At 36.3% G+C, this 15,345-nt stretch overlaps 1 protein-coding gene across 1 annotated transcript in view; it reads left to right on the top strand.

Annotated features, from left to right (window-relative positions):
• Positions 1-15,345, top strand: part of utp20 (UTP20 small subunit processome component) — a 49,911-nt gene that overhangs the window by 17,543 nt on the left and 17,023 nt on the right. The window contains exons 23-35 of the mRNA XM_007895459.2: positions 760-850; positions 952-1,037; positions 3,103-3,228; positions 3,783-3,949; positions 4,644-4,852; positions 8,432-8,575; positions 8,827-8,906; positions 9,241-9,467; positions 9,853-9,997; positions 10,392-10,479; positions 12,333-12,476; positions 14,144-14,197; positions 14,316-14,468. Coding sequence (XP_007893650.2) covers positions 760-850; positions 952-1,037; positions 3,103-3,228; positions 3,783-3,949; positions 4,644-4,852; positions 8,432-8,575; positions 8,827-8,906; positions 9,241-9,467; positions 9,853-9,997; positions 10,392-10,479; positions 12,333-12,476; positions 14,144-14,197; positions 14,316-14,468 — 1,714 coding nt within the window. The remainder of the gene's footprint in view (positions 1-759; positions 851-951; positions 1,038-3,102; positions 3,229-3,782; positions 3,950-4,643; positions 4,853-8,431; positions 8,576-8,826; positions 8,907-9,240; positions 9,468-9,852; positions 9,998-10,391; positions 10,480-12,332; positions 12,477-14,143; positions 14,198-14,315; positions 14,469-15,345) is intronic.

The following is a 15,345-nucleotide window of genomic DNA, read 5'->3' as shown; positions in this document are numbered from 1 at the left end:
AGGAGAGGTTTTTTTGTATTAATATTTCTGCCTGATGGCAAGTAAGTTGTTTAGGAAAGCATATTTAGCAATCATTCATTCAGCTTGCCCATCAAGAATAATGAATGGGTTGTCATTCAGGTTAACAACAATCTGACATTCTCGTTTGAAGAATGGGATCACTTGGTGCTAATCTGGAATATCTGATGAATTACTCAATTTTTTCTCAGTCCTGTTATTTTGAAAGTGTAGTATTGATCTACTATAATTATCCTTTAGAAATGAATGTCATAGTTGCAAAATAAACATATTTATTGCAATGACTTAGCTTATAAACACAAGAGTTTACAGTAAATCCCTTGAAGTGTTTTGAGACACTGTGACAAGGTGCTATGTCAAATTCGAGGATGATTATCATTATAACAATTATTTTAATGATCTACCATCTGTTAGTTTGTAATCTCACACCTAGTTTATATTGGACTATATAAACCCAATGTAGGTCAGGTGTGAGACATGTGATCTTCAGGTGACTGGTTGCTGAGACCAGGTGTGAGCTTGAAGAAGAGAATATATCATTCCAAGATACAATGCTTATGCTATTTTGTCTGAATAACCGTTTCCGTAGAAGTTAACCATGTTGGAATCCAGGAAAAGCAAGAGCAAGTGGCATATTCCACCCCACAGGATGGTTTTATGTTGTTTCAATATATTTATTTATTTAATATATTTAATTTTTCTCATATTTAAAATCCCATTCTTGTGTTTATTTACTTACAGACAACTTATTGTTCATCTGAAAGTTTTCTCTAAATTTACCAACCCACATTCTCTTTACCTGGAACCCAAGTTGAAGGAGTTGTACACTCAGGTATTTTATATAAAACTGATCTAGTTCATGACTCACAATATGTTTAATACAATCTGTATTACTATTAAATGTTTATTTTGTTTGTGTTTTTCCCTATTTAGCTTCTGTGCCATCAAAATCAGGATGTGCAGAAAATTGCCTTGCAGTGTCTCTCCACCTACAAATACCATTACCTGGTACCTTATAGGTAAGATGTCTGATGATGTCTCTAAAATAAATTATACAATAATAAATAAATGATGCATTTTGATAGAATTGTGTTTTTGTTTTACTTCTAGTGCACTTGAAAGTCAATTTAAGCTTTATAAAACATAATCCATCCATTAAATTGATCCCAGAAAGTATTTTGTAATATAGTATCCAGCAGTATTTTTTTAATTCTGTGTGTAAAATGCATCATGGATCTCAATGTAACAGAATTTTTCTCACAAAAAGAAGTTCGGTCTTAAATCGTTGACAATGATGTGTATTAAACATTCTTTTATTTTCTCTGTTTCTTTCCACCTGCAAAATTATATTATAAGTTTTGCGGAACTTGTAGCTTCCAGATATGCGCTTTTAAAACATTTGAAGGCTGTTCTTATTCATGGGTAGAGTTCTAGAACTAGTTCAGATGAGAATTTACTGAATTGTAACGATAGGAATTTGCTTAGTTCGTTGCTTGATGCCGAACAAGATAGAACATAAAAGTTCAGTATAGCCTTATGGTGCAAAGACATGCCACCAGAACTGCAGGAAAGAATCATCAATGACTAACTGGAAAGCTAAGTAGCTCTCAGGGTGTGTGTGTGTATTTGTCACTGAAATTATATCTGTTATGGTAGAAAAATAGAAACTGCTGTTTGTAAGCATGATAAAAACACATGTCGTATTAAAGCATTTAATTCTCTGTAATAATATAATTTAGTGGATGTGGCATTCTTCCCAGTGTAACTTAATGATTTATAAGTGTGGGATTGAGCATATAAAATAAAATGTGTTATCAACTTGATAATTTGCCAAATATCACCAAACACCAAGAACTGTGTTCCTTGTATGCAAAATATCCAAGCAATTGTAGTTTAACATGGGTTTTCGGTTTGTCCTGAGTTGCATCATAACAATTCGTACAACATGGTTTATTTCCTCTGGGTCCATGTGCACATTGGAATTTTTGTTTTATATTGTGCTCTTCATGGCAACCCGCCATGAAAACTTTACTGAGTTGCTGTGAAAGTCATGTGTAAGTTGGGTGGAAGTTGCAGCCACAAAATGGTTTGCGCTAGAGCTGATTTCACCAGGATATCGATTTGCAGTTTCAATATAATTCAGACAGTGCAAATAGGTTTGGCTTCCATTCAAAACCGGTTCCTTAAAAGCCCTTCAAGCACTTCACTTCAATGATGTCTGGGCCTTGGCGAGCATAATTTGAAGTCGTAAATATGAATCCTGCTCTCTCCTCCAAATCGTTGTAAGTGATGGGAATCACCTTCCAGTAGTTTAAGCTTGCATAAGGTTTACTGCAGACCAGTGAGTTATAGACCAAGTTTCTGAGTGGTGAATTTTTATGCTGATCAGGAGGTTGAGGTCTTTGAATGCATGTTTATAAAATGTGTATCTGCCGTTAGTTAAGCATTCTTGGATGCTATCTCGCGTGAAGGGCGCTATATAAATGCAAGTTGTTGTAGTAGTTCAGTTGATAAGATTTAAAAATTTTAATCAGACAATTGTGCATTAAACAACTCTCGGGGACATGAGCCAGTACATTGTTCGAACTGCCTTGACGAGGATTTGCTTTTTTGATCAGATGTTAAACCCTGTAATTGTCCTGATTTATGATAGAATATTGTGGAATCAGTAATTTTCTTGCTTACATCTCTCAAAATATCTCCCCATTGACTCTCCACTAGTTCTCAGTAAATCAGTGCAAATCCTTTTAAACTTCCTCAGCCCTCTTTTGCAAAAACCTAATGTTGTCACAAATGATTATCTATACCCGATACAACTCCCTATAAAATTGAAAGAAGCACTTGTCCCATAATGTGGGGGACCCTTAATGAGCAACATTTTATTGGTTTCCACAAGTTTGCAATCAAGAACTGAATTGTACAGAGTGCAAAAATGCAACAAAACTAATTTTTGAAATAATTTATAATTTGTAATTCTATGGAGTCACAATTTTATGAAGAAATTTAAGGTTGGGGAAAAAGCTGCCATTATTCATTTTATAATTTGTATTAGTGGAATAAATCTTAATTGCTTTGTTCTTTCAGAGAAAACCTTGAGAGACTATTGGAAGACAAGAGTTTTAAAGAAGAAATCATCCATTTCAGCATTGCAGAGGAGACTACCATTGTGAAGGTCTCACACAGACCAGAGCTGATTCCCATTATCATGAGGTAGTCAAAATACAAGTTACATATGCTTTTGTTTATTTCCTCTTTTCATTCAGGAAATGTTCACTTAATCCGATGAGATTACAACAGGTAAATGAGGGAGACGAGTTGAGGAACACATGCATATATATATGTGTGTGTGTGTGTATATATATATATGTGTATAATTCTAGCTTCCATTTCTTTATAAAATAACTATTAGTGTTTGAAGTCTTATTTTTAAAAAATGTTAAAATGTTTGCATTCGTTGTAATTTTATGAGTTCTATACTGTATTTTCACTCACTTTGTATGGACAACATTATATTTGGCTCAGTATATGATCGGAATAATATCTCTGAAAATCTGAATAAAGTTGTATTAATTCTCAACAGAATTAAACAGAAGTATCCAGTACAAAATAGTTTTGTTCTAAAGTTCTACCCGTCTTGTAAGGAACAGCTTGATACGGTGATGGGAGGGCCATGGGGTGGGTTTTCTGGAAGAATGAAATCAAATGGGCCAAAAGGCCTTCTTCGTTCGAACCAACCTTGTGATTTGTCATTGTGTTTTTGTAAGAATACTTTATGGACGTATGAGGAGTAAAACTGGCGCTAAAACCCAAGGCAAAGCAGCAGCAGGCACACGAATGTCCATCGTTCTACAATTTCTGGCTGGTTCTCTACCGGAGGAGATGCGAGTGTTCCTGAATTTACTCTTTGAACCAGTGAAGCAGTTCACTCAGGGTATGGAAACAACTCAATTGAATGATATTTAAAGCTGTTATCTTGTTATGTAAGGAATGGTCTCAATATGCTCTTTTGTCATCCCTATTAGAAATAATAGTGTACCTCTGACTTAATGTAGAATTTGTAATGTAAATGTTTATAATCCTTTTAAAGTGGTTTAGGCTGCTGTCTTTTCTCATTTTTAAATCCGCTCTTAAAAATACTGTAAGAATGAGCAAATATTTCCTTGGTTCTTTTCAAGTTTATGTAACTGGAATAAAGCAAAACAAGGAGGATGTTGCATTTGAGTTCAGGAAAAATCTTAAGAGACAAATTAATAGAAAATTTAAAGAAGAAATATAAAAACACTCCAATTATGTTGATGTGAGAACTTGCGGTGGCTTTGTGAGTACTGTGGCCCTGAATATGACAGCATTGGATTAACGTATCCAATTATGGCACAGAAGCTTCATTTTTTTTAGAAAATCTTTTTGTATTTAAAACAGAAAATACAGTCACTACACTTTACAGTATATGTTGTGAAGCGCTTTGAGACGTCTTGAAGTCGTGATAAGGCTCTATTAAATGCAAAGATTATTCTTATAAAACAGGCAAATTAAAAGCTTTATGACAGCAAGAGCAGTGTTTCAGGTTGAGGAAACAAATAGTGTACTCAGAGAATCTTTAGCTTTGCTTGATTTTTTTTCCCTAGGGACGTGTCTGCCTGCAGTGTTACGAATACTGGAGGATCTGGATTTAACAAAAATCCCATCTCTAGGACGTCAGCATAGTTTATTAAATGGCATTGAAGTTGTGATGAAAAAGATGAGCCATCTGATCGGTGATTATCTGCCTGAGCTTTTGCAGATTTTGTTGTGCACAACGGCATTAGTATCTCAAATACTTGAACTGAGAGACCAGGTAAGCACAACATTATGGTGTCAGCCTGATTCAATTGATGTCAGCCCGACTTGGTTGGTAGCACTCTCGCTTCTAGTCAGAAGGTTGTGGGTTCAAGCCACACATTTGTACTCTGTGCTTGTAGTGTAGGCTGATACTTCATTGGGTTGCTGGGAGGTGCTGCATTGCCTAGAGGCGCTGTCCTTTGGATGAAGCATTAAATTGAGGTCCTATCTACCTTTTCCGGTGGACATTAATATTCCCATGCCACTATTCAAAAGAGAGAGGGGAGATTCTCCAGGCATAATAATCAAGGCAACTCACTCAGCTGAATAGTGGAAGTTTGAAGACTGCAGCACTACCTCTGCATCTCAGTCACAGTGAGAAACTACGTTGTTTTTTTTACCTGAAGTAGGGATTGCATATCCTCCGTATAAATACAATATAATGTAGTTTCAGAAATATGTACTTTTCTTACATAAATTCTTCGTTTGACAGAAAACATTTAAAAATAATTAATAGGAAGAAAAATGCAATTTGTTACCATGCTTAGAAGGATTAAACACCAAATCTATTATTTTGTTATAATTTAACCTTTTGTAATTGCTTTAATCTGTATCTATAACATGATGTTCTTCCTGGAACTGGCTTTAAATCAGTGAAAAGAAGCTGAATTCTAAGCCCTGAGTGAATGGTATGGCACGAGTGAGTAAGCCCACAAGCACATGCTGAAGACTTGGTGCAATGCAGTGCTGAAGATCTTTGAGAATAATAAAGTACAACAGCAGAACAAGAAAAAAGGGAGAGGTTGAAAACAGTAATTTTCCTCCCAGCAGATTAAAAAAACATGATAAATCCATAAAGAATTAACCAATTAATTTAACACTTAAAAATCAAATCAGTGTTTGAGACATTAATGGACAATTTGACGTGTTTATCTAAATATATTTTGGTACGTCGTGAGTATGAAACCTTTTCACATTTAAGATATCCTCTACTTACGTTCAGCTTGTTAGAAATATATCATTAATGGGCAAATCATTCAGTGGCTCAGGGCAATTGGTAATGAAATTGTATTTTCCTATAATTTGTAAGAACATACAAATTTATCAATGGCATGAAAGTGTGTTTTGAATCTTTCATTTTCAATCAGGAGGGTAGACAATGCAGCTATTTCTCGATTTAACTTCCAAAGTGACCTGATGCTATCCTCTGGGGTAAGTGGGTAAGCTCCTTGGAGCTGAGCTAGCCTCCCAAGGTGACCCAACTTTCGGAATCAAGTCAAACCCTCTGTGGCGGTCTCAGTAGACCAGTTCCGAGCCAGGCAGGTCCACAGTACTTCAAAGCAACAACAACAACTTGCACTTATATAATAATAATAATCCTTGCATTTGATATAGCGCATTTCACATCTTCTAGATGTCTCAAAGCGCTTCACAGAATATACTGGAACATGAATTGGCTGTATATTTGTGGGTGAAACGTACCAGCCAATTACGCACAACAGTGTCCCTAAAGAGTCGTGAATCAAAGTGACCAATTTTATTATTGTTTTTTTTTCTTGAGGGATTATTATCAGACGTGTGGAGTAAGGAAACCTGCCCAAGGTTTCGCCCTGCCGGGAATCAAACCCGAATCTCTCACTTGTGAGGCGAGTGCTCTAACCACTGAGCTGCAGGACAACACAAAAGCGCCCTCCACACAGTCTAGTGTCTCAGAGCGCTTGTGCTGATGACAGAACTTGGAGGGGCAGACCGGTTACTGGGGATGGGGATTATTTCCTACTCAGCCCTTGTTAACCCACCAAGCTAAAGCCCTGAAAGTTAGGATGCTCCCAGCTATTTGAAACACAAATCAAAATATTGATGATCTCTTTTGTCATAGTTTATAATGTATAATTCTTAAGATATCTTTAGAACCATTAGTTAGATACAAAAAACAATAGTGCAGGGTTCTGGAATATTGTGGCACAGTCACTCGTGAAGGCCAAAGCGAAGGAGCTCTTCATCTTGACTGTCTGATTGGGACCGGTCAATCCAGTCCCTAGCAACGTGCTCCTTCACAGAAATATCTGCCCGTTTTCTCTAGAGTCATCTTCTTTGAGTTACAAACATGATGGCTTTACTAAAGTGAATCCCTCATTAAAGGTTATTCAGGATACAGAGTCCTAAACACTAATTACCCACTTGAATATTTAAGTTCGGAAAATCCAGGTTCCTACAGCTTCCACACAGCAACTTTTAAAGGCTCATTGACAACGGTTTTCTACCACCTGAAGAAGCTTAGTTAAATCTACAGCAATTACTGCTAGTGTTTGTACTAATGGTTTCAATGTTCAACAATTCGCGAACTGTCCAAATTGTGGGCTCACAGAGTCAGTGCTAATAGAAATCTGGGAGTAAATATTCCTCCTTTTTGCTGACACCAGATGTGCTCAGCCCATTCTTGTCGGCTCTCCAGTTATGGATTTTTACATTCCACTTAAAAAAAATGCTGAAGGGTGATTCATGTAATGTAATCTTCCTTTCAAAATAATAATTGGCTTGTACTTATGGGGAGGGAGTGAGTAGGAAATTGAGATTAGAGTTGATGATTTTGTTGGAGAGCTTGCATTGCACACAGCTATGTTTTTGTTCAATGTTTAACTTGATGGTCTGAATAACTTCTGTGGTATCCTAGTATTAGCTGTAGAAGCCAATACTGCACTCACAGTCCACGACTGTTTGTGGGACACTGCTGTGCGCAATTGGCTGTGAGGTGCTTTGAGACATCTCAATGAGGCGCTACATCAAATGCAAGGATTATTATTATTGTAAGATTCGTGGCCAGTTACCTTCACTGAGGGCTATTATTTGACTGGTCCAGTTTATTCTCCAGTGGATTATTAGAGTTTAAACTATCTTTCAAGTATTTGTCCAAAGCTACACGGAAGGTACTGGTTTCCAGAGTCTTGCAATTTTGCCACCTTTTTCTCATGGCCAGAGGCAGTGTTTGACCTATTGTTGTATAAACAAATGCTCTGCCTATTCCTCCTCATAAATTCAGATAAGGTTGCATGCCCTTGAAACATGTATGGCTCATCTCCATTTAATACTGTGTGGCACGCAGTCAATATTTTGGCAGTTGTTGACTGTTCTTTTCATCAACTCCCAGTTCAGTGGCAGCTTTTGTAATTTGCACCACTTTTCCTTTGGCCTTGCTTGTGTAAGGGCATGTGAAACTTTTGCCCTGCGTATATTACAAATGTGGGCTATCCATAAAGTTGACTTGAGGCAGAAGGTTCTGAGATTTAATTCCAGTGGGTCATTCAACCCATCGTGCTTTCAATATTAATATAAAGTAAGTGTCTTGTTTCTAAACATAGGAGAGGGAAGAGAGGTAGACTAGTCTGCCTGGGTATTAATTGTCCTGATGTGACAAATCTGGTGACACTGCAGATCAATCATAATTCAAAATATAATTGACAGTGGACAAGACATTTTCTTGAGTCTGTACTCCAAAGACTGAGCAGTATAGTGTTGTGCAGTTCTCAATTATTACATAAAATTAGTGTTATCATTTTCTTAAGACAAATGTTCACAGTTTATTTGTGTTTTATAGATACAGCCAAGATGCATAAACCAGCTGAAACATTTGAGACGTCTGGGAATCAATCAGATTTGTGCTTTTTTTTCTGATTTTGAGTTCTACAACTTCACAGTGGATGAGATCGATGCAGTGTTTCATGGGGTAGTCTGGCCACAGGTACAAAATAATTTACAACACTTAATTAGTGTCTTAGAACATCTGATCAAATATTTTATTGCTTTAAGCACGATGTGGCTGCCTATAGAGCTCTAATTTACAGAACGTAAATCATTTTAGCTGTACTTAAAGTTGGTTTGAACTCGGTGAAGATTGCTCTTCAAATGAAAAATAAAGCGAATGTCTTCTGCTGCCACGTGCATCACCAATAAATGTAAATACATTTTAACTCCAGCTTGTTGCATTTGCAGATCAGCAGGCTTCCCTTTGAAGGCCAGTATGCACCAACTCCTGTCCTGAAATTGATTCATGTTTGGAGTAAAAATGCCAGGTGAGATATTCAATAGTATTTTCAATGCTTCACAAAGTTGTGGCTGTTATGTTGTGTTTTCCTTTTTTAAGCTGCTTCTCTTTCTTATTTCATCTAAGCCTAGGCATGTTTTGGATATGATATTTATACTGAACAAACTTTAGATGTTTTCGTGGTGCTGTGAATGAGTTTTTCCGCAATAAATTCTCATTAAGCACTTTAATGAAAGATCTTAACATAAATCCTCATAGTTTTATGATGCATTAAGAAAGGTTGTCTAACAGCTCCTCCTGGTGGTGAATTCCCAGGGCAAATGTTGCAGTAGTTTACTGGTTTTGTCTGCATTTACTTCTAGGTATTTTCCTATTCTTGCTAAGCAACGAGAAGATCACCCAGAGGATGATATTCTGGCAAATGTATTTGCTTTACTCTCAGCTAAGTACATAGCAGAACCAACAGCTGCTATTGTTTTGGATATTGTTGATAATCTGCTGAGTACACCAGACTTCACAGTCACAGAAAATGAGATTAGCTTGACTGTGAACAATGCTGTGTTTCCAGAAGCTCGAGACATTGTAGAAGGTAATGCAGATCACAAAGTTATGGTGTATTGCTCCTCTAGTGGAATCCTATAGCGTTTTGTTTAGAGCACTTGCCTCGCAAGCGAGAGGATCTGGGTTTGATTCCCGAGCAGGGTGAAACGTTGGGCAAGTTTCCTTATTCTACACGCCTCTGTTTACCTAGCAGTGAATAGGAACCAGTTTGTTAGTCGATCCGGGGGTAATAATCCCTTTTTTAAAAAAAAATTTTTGTGTGTCAATGCACGACTGTTTGTGGGACGCTACTGTGCGCAATTGGCTGCTGCGTTTCGTCTACAAAATATACAGACAATTCACTTTGAAGTGCTTTGAAACATCTCGAAGATGTGATAAAGTGCTAAGTAATTTTCTTTTTTTTTTAATTCTAGATTCTCCCAGCATGGGCACGTGCCTTGTCCTACCGTACATTTCTATAATTTTGCAGTACCTCAATAATTTGGTTGGAAACTCTGAGAAGATGAGGAAGAAAAACTTCAGAGCTCAAGTCAGCAAAAATCTTAGTATTCTTTCAAGGTACAAGCAATGTTCCTGTTGCAGTGCATTCCTTCACCTTTTATATACCTTTAGAGCTATGACATGCTCTTTGTCACCAGCCTCTTTTTAGCATCTGATTTTATTTAGTTACTTTTCATACAGTCTGTAGGAATATATTGCAATCATGAAGTTTTTTTCAAAATTAAGTTCAACTTCCAAGTTGAGACGTTGTGGAAAAAGATGAGGAACATCACTGATTTTATTTAGGGATCTTTAATTTTTTTTATATACTGAACTTAGAAGCTTTTTGACATTTTTTGTGCTGTTGTAAAATTTAGTTGGTACCAGATGTAATTGAATGAATTTTATTAGACAATATGTAAGTGTATTTCAGTTTTTTCTGCAATATCTCTAATTGTTGTTTTCCTTGCAGAATAAGTAAATTTGTGCAGGATAAGGAGCAGAGCTCTGTTCTGATAAGTCTCTTGCTACCCTATCTCTTCAAGCCAAACACCCCACAGGTAAAGTAGGCTTTATGATTATTGCCGAGCAGAATGTTTGCCCATGCAGTGATTTAGGATATAAATGTACAATGTTAAAAACAGTGGGAAAAGATTAGCTCCATCCCACCCCCCACATCCACGGTTTCATGATCTCAGCACAGTATAATAATACTATCATTGCAATTGATGTAGTGCCTTTCACGTCAGAAGGGTGTCTCACAGGATTTACTGTAAATTGCAGTGACTGTATATTTTGGAGGTGACTGCAGCAGTGCATAGCAATGTCCTACAAATAGCAATGAAGTGAATGACCAATTTTATGTGGGAGATAAATTATGTCAGGTTACCAGGAGAAATTTCCTTTTACGAATAGTGCCACGGGATCTTTGACATCCACCTGATGATGGGGCATTGGATAACGTCTCTTTCTAAGGACGTTACATCCAACAATGCAGTACTTCTCAATCAATGCACTAGACTGAGTTCAAAGTCCCAGTGCAGGGCTTGTACCCACAATTTTCTGACTCAGAGACACACGAATTCCATCATTGAGTCAGGCTGACACCTATATCAAATGCAAGGATTATTATTATATTCTGGTTAGACTGGTAAACTAAGATTGATTTCAGAGTTTTTCATTTGCATGTATATTTTGATGGTTACAAAGAAAATTCAGAATTCATGCCAAATTCAACCTATACACCTTGGTTTCGTGCCATTACAAACATCAAATTGGGTCCAATCCAGAATTGTGTAATCTTCCTGCAGCCATTCAAACTACAATCAAAGGTTGATTCTACATTTTTTTCCACAGAGTAAACTAATTAAATTTTCTTTAAAACTACTTTAATCCACCCTCAAGCTTTCCATTTCAACATCTGGAGGTACTATCCTTCGAATGAGATGTGTATCAGCCTGGCTCAGCGATAAGAGTCTCGACTCTGAGTTAGAAGGTTGTAGGTTCAAGCCCCACTGGGACATGAACTCACAAAGTCCAAGCCGACACTCCCAATGCAATGCTGAGTATGTGTTGTTTTGTTGTAGATGCCGTCCTTCGAGTGAGATGTTAGAAACTGAGGTCCGTCCGTCTGTTCAGATGGATGTTAAAGATCCCATGGCACAATTTGAAAAGAGAAGGGAATTTCTCCTGGTGTCCTAGCCAAAACTCCTCCAATTTAAAATTGCTCATTTGTTTCATAGATGTTTGTGGGACATTACTCTATGCAGTTGGGTTGCCATACTCACCCTCTGGATAACAGTCACTCCAGAGAAAATCCCGTGAAACATTTTGGGGTATCCTGACGTGAAAGGCACTAGTTCACAAGCAAAGATTTTAATTATTGTTATCTTCAAGACAATCGTGGCACTACATTTATAGAAATGTAGGATTTGCTCAGAATTTCATTAAAAATATGAAGACTTAAAAATGATGATGGTTTAAACCAGATCTTATACTTCATTTATCAATACGCTCTAATTTTAGTAGGAAGTTATGGTGGGAATAAATTTGTTGAAGAAATTTTCTTAATCTGTAACTAGGCTTTGCAAATGCATGGATTATACTTTAAATTTTCAACAGCCATAGTTATAAATTTGAGTTCTGCACCTTTAAGCGTTTGCCTCAAAAAAACACAATTTCAAAGCTATTTTCTATTCTTGAAGCCTTCAAAATTGCATTTCCTTTTCAATAGATTGATGTTAAGGGATTTTTAATGTACATGCACAGCTATTTATGGTTTATGTAGCTTTTTATGTTTTGTGATTACTCCTTTTTCCTGTCTTACAATGAATGTTCCATACGTGCCTGGATCTAGTTTTCTTAAAGGAAATATTTGACCTTGTAAATCACAACTTTGTCATCATCCTTCAAGGACACTGAGATTGATATCCTTAAAACAATCCGAAACCTCCTGAAGCAGTGCTTGAACCCTTCCAGCTTCCTGAAGCCTTTGTCAACTCTCTTCTCTGTCATCAAGAACAAACTTTCACGCCAGACACTTTGTGAGGTCTTTGAGGTAACAGCAGTTTAGTAACCAAGTGAATTGGATATATCTGGATTAAATTACTTCACTGATTATATGTTGTAAACACTCCCAGACGCTAACCCCCATGAAGGATGCTATATAAATGCAACTTGTTGTTTTGTTAAAAGCATTTCTTTGTAGCTTTATTTCTTAAGCCAAATTATACTTTTTAAACAGTTTGCACCATTTTGTAATGACATAGACTTGGGTGAAATAGTGATGTTCTCTCCCATACTGAACAATAGAAGTTTTTTTTATTTGCTTATTTCTCCAGGTATAAAATTACCACTACCCAATATTTATGATTTGGACCACTTAATTATTCACTAATTTAAAAGTATAACATTGTTCAAATCGGGTTTATCAGAAGCATACAAATTTTCCTTCAATGCTACGATGTGAAGCCAGATTTGTATTTCCTGTTCTGAATTGCTCGGGTCAGAGGGCGCTGTGGACAATTGTAATATTTTGTAATGAGAGCTGGGAATGTGTCCCTATCTCATTAATAGAATGAAAAAATTCCATGGCAGTTCCTTGGACTGTTCAGGAGATTTTAAGCACAATTAGAAGTTGAAATGGATTTTACTACAACTAGTGGCAGTAATCGATTCCTTAAACTATGTCTTGGGGCTGTTTTGGGGATGGAACTTGGAATTAAACTATGCCCTTTAAATTGTATTTATGTTGTACTTATATCATGATTGACTGCAAAAAAAGGCTGAACATTAAAAAATGCTTTATAGTTAGGTTACGAGTTAAGGTATGAAGATTAGACTTTGTGTTGTGTAAAACTAAGCATATTTGATTATAATTAGGTGTGTAAGCCTGGAACATATTGAAAAACTAGCTATGTTTTTAAATCCAGTTTATTTGTGCGATGAACAGGGTTCAGAAACTGAAGTGAATAATGTTGATTCTGAATAGAATAGTAACATTGGCAGACCATACACATTCAAAGTCTTAACATTAAGCTAATGTTAGTATGGTGCACAGGTGCTTCCCTATCAGCTAGATTGCTTTATTTTTGTTACAGTAGCCCATAGATCAGCAATGATGCTTCCTGTTAAACAGTCGTTCACCCATTCGGATTAATCTTGAAATTTAAACTGATTACAAATTTTGTCCATTCGTCATAATTGGAATAAATGACATGAAAAGTCTGATAATAAAGCTGAGAACTGACATTCGTGACCTGTACTAGTGCAAAATTGGAAGGGAACAGTCAAATAGAATGAGCTCTTTTACCTTACCGTGAAAAACACTTAAGCAATAGACTTGTGAAATAAAAGTAATGATAGACTGTTAGATGGGGAGCAACTGTTATGAAATAAACCCAAATTGTATCAATGCATGTGCTCTGCACCTAAGTATCTATGCGGATTTCATTATCCACAGAATCAGTGAGTCCACTTGATCAAAAGCTTAAACACACGTGAACTGTCAGCATTGTATTTAAGTACAATATTGATTTTTTTTTCAATGGGATTCCAGTATCTTGGATATACGGCACCGTGCAAGTTATATACTTTATAAAGCAGGACGTTTTAATTTTGGTACCTGACCTTGAAATAGTATTTGAATTTAAACATCGGATTCATTTTGATTAATTGAAAATGAGTGTATGAAAATGTACTGAAAACATTTTCTTCTCATTCAAGACCTTGTCGGAACTGAACAGCAGCTTAACATACATTATTGAAGTTAACACAAAGGTATGTTGAGATTTCCTTCAAATTCCATTAGCTATTTTAGTAAGCATTTGAATCTTACATTTAATTGAATTCTGTGAATTGAAGTAAATTGTTCTGACTCAGAAAATTACTTCAATAGTTAAATGCCTTTGATCGACGACATCTTGATGACATCGACTTTGACCACCGTTTGATTGCGTTCCAAGCAGCGACTGGTTTTATCAAAGAGATGCAAAGTCTGGATATGCTCTACCTCATTCCAATTATGCACAACTGCTTTTACTCCATACAGGTTGGTATATTATCTTTCAAAACTTAATTTTTTCCACAGACTAATTTTTCTCAGCTGCTTTTTATGAAAAACATAGAGTGAAATTACTGAAGATAAACCACGTATTTAGAATAAGTATCAAGCATAATGGATTACAGAAATACGCAAACCCTATAACTGCTTTCAAATTATGACATGGTTATGTGAAGTGCGTGTTTCAGTTTATGCTGTTCATGATGTTCACGATGAACAGGGTTCAAGGCTCGAGCGTTAAAGTTGGTTGCAGGAAAAGTTAATTAAATGATTCTTGATCCAGGAATGTCTAATGGTTTGGGTGGACAATTGGAGCTGGAAATTCTACATTCAGCATGATTTTTCCTTCACGTCTCTACAGAATTCAAAATAATATGAAGTGAGGTTATAAAATTCAAAAGATGTAATATTCACTGATTGAGTAATGACATTAAACATTTTCAGAATCAGCATATCTAACACTCCACCATTAAGACGTCTACAGTGAAGTTGTGAACTTTTGCCTTATCAATAATTCACAAGTTTATCATCACTAACATTTTATTGATATCAGTATTGTTAAAGTACTGTCAGAATTGAAATTGAATTAAACACTAATGTTAATGAACATATATAAAGATAATTCTGAGAACTCACACAGGTCCACTGTGTACCAGTAAATATTGCATTTGCATTCGTTCTTAGAATGGCAGAAAATAGAATATATGAATTCATAGGCTGTGTAGCATCAAAACAGACCACTTGGCCCAACTAATCCACACTGGCATTTACATTTCACAGGACCCTCCACCCATTCTTGTTCCCTCGCCTGCCCCACTTCCTTTCTCTCCCATGTATCCATTGAATTTCCTCTTAAATGCAGTGA

Source organism: Callorhinchus milii, unplaced genomic scaffold (genome assembly GCF_018977255.1).
Source record: "Callorhinchus milii isolate IMCB2004 unplaced genomic scaffold, IMCB_Cmil_1.0 Scaffold5, whole genome shotgun sequence".
Taxonomy (NCBI): domain Eukaryota; kingdom Metazoa; phylum Chordata; class Chondrichthyes; order Chimaeriformes; family Callorhinchidae; genus Callorhinchus; species Callorhinchus milii.
Note: the sequence above shows the minus strand (reverse complement) of the source record. Positions and strands in the feature narration are given on the sequence as shown.